This window comes from Penaeus vannamei, chromosome 4 (assembly GCF_042767895.1).
Source record: "Penaeus vannamei isolate JL-2024 chromosome 4, ASM4276789v1, whole genome shotgun sequence".
NCBI classification, from domain to species: Eukaryota; Metazoa; Arthropoda; class Malacostraca; order Decapoda; family Penaeidae; genus Penaeus; species Penaeus vannamei.
In genome coordinates, this window is record NC_091552.1 from 9464872 (window position 1) to 9465850 (window position 979).

The 979-nt window shown below is 47.5% G+C and overlaps 1 protein-coding gene across 1 annotated transcript in view; it reads left to right on the forward strand.

Moving 5' to 3' along the window:
- The window catches only part of LOC113822998 (leucine-rich repeat neuronal protein 1), a 17655-nt gene extending 16900 nt beyond the window's left edge, over positions 1-755 (forward strand). Inside the window, exon 2 of the mRNA XM_070120627.1 lies at positions 1-755. This exon is cut by the window's left edge and continues 1748 nt beyond it. Coding sequence (XP_069976728.1) covers positions 1-505 — 505 coding nt within the window. The 3' untranslated portion in view covers positions 506-755.
- The last annotated feature ends 224 nt before the right edge of the window (positions 756-979 follow it).

A 979-nucleotide genomic window follows, 5' to 3' on the forward strand; every position in this document is an offset into this window, starting at 1 on the left:
CCTGTTCCCCAAACACGTGTCGTCGACGCTGGTGACCCTTATGTGGAACGGAACAGAATGTCAAGCGTTTCCCTCGTACAAGATTGCCTTCAGCCGAATCGACGCCAACGGGACGGACGTCGGGGAGAGGAGATCCAAGAACGCAGATCCCAACAGCAAGGTCTTCTCCATCACAGGCCTTCATCCGGACTCCACCTACCGCTTCTGCATCGGCTACGAAGACGCTGAGGGATACTGGCTCCAGATTTCTTGCTGCGTCGCCAACACGGAAGGCGTTCAGCACAGGAAGCAGGGACTTTCTCGCCTGACCAACGTGGCTGTCGCTGCTGTGGTGGTCCTCTTGCTCGCGGCGACCTTGCTCGGCCACCTGGTGTCGCTGGCGGTCAGGAAATATCGGCAGAGGAGCTACCAGACAACGGACAAAGTAGGCGAGGACTCCAGTATCCCCCTGGATAACATGTACCGCCCTCTCCTCATGGGTTCGGACGATAGAAAGATCTCGTGAGAGGGCGCGCACACGCACGCACACACACACGCACCCGCACACACAACTATACACACACACGCGCGCGCGCATATGCAGGCACACGCTGCCGAGTAAACCTAAAGAAACACAATAGAAATATACTACAAAATTAAACATACATTTTTCCATGCCATAACATAGTAATTCAGATGTGTAGTTGCTAATAGACGCATTTCCGGCCATTTTACATTTGTTTATATAACTGCGAATTTTAGAATAAAAAGATGAATATCAGAACATCCATTTAATTTACCAATGTGAAGGGAAATTTTGTGATAAAAAAAGACAAATGAGTGGAATAGAAAAGGAACTCAATAATACAACCTATTTCTGCTGTATAACATCAATTCGTCAGCCATTACAAAGAAGGGAAATTGCATAGAAATGAGAGAAAAGGGGAAAGAAAAAGGGAAACGAAAGCAATAAAAAGGTATTAAAAGAAATCAACCGATA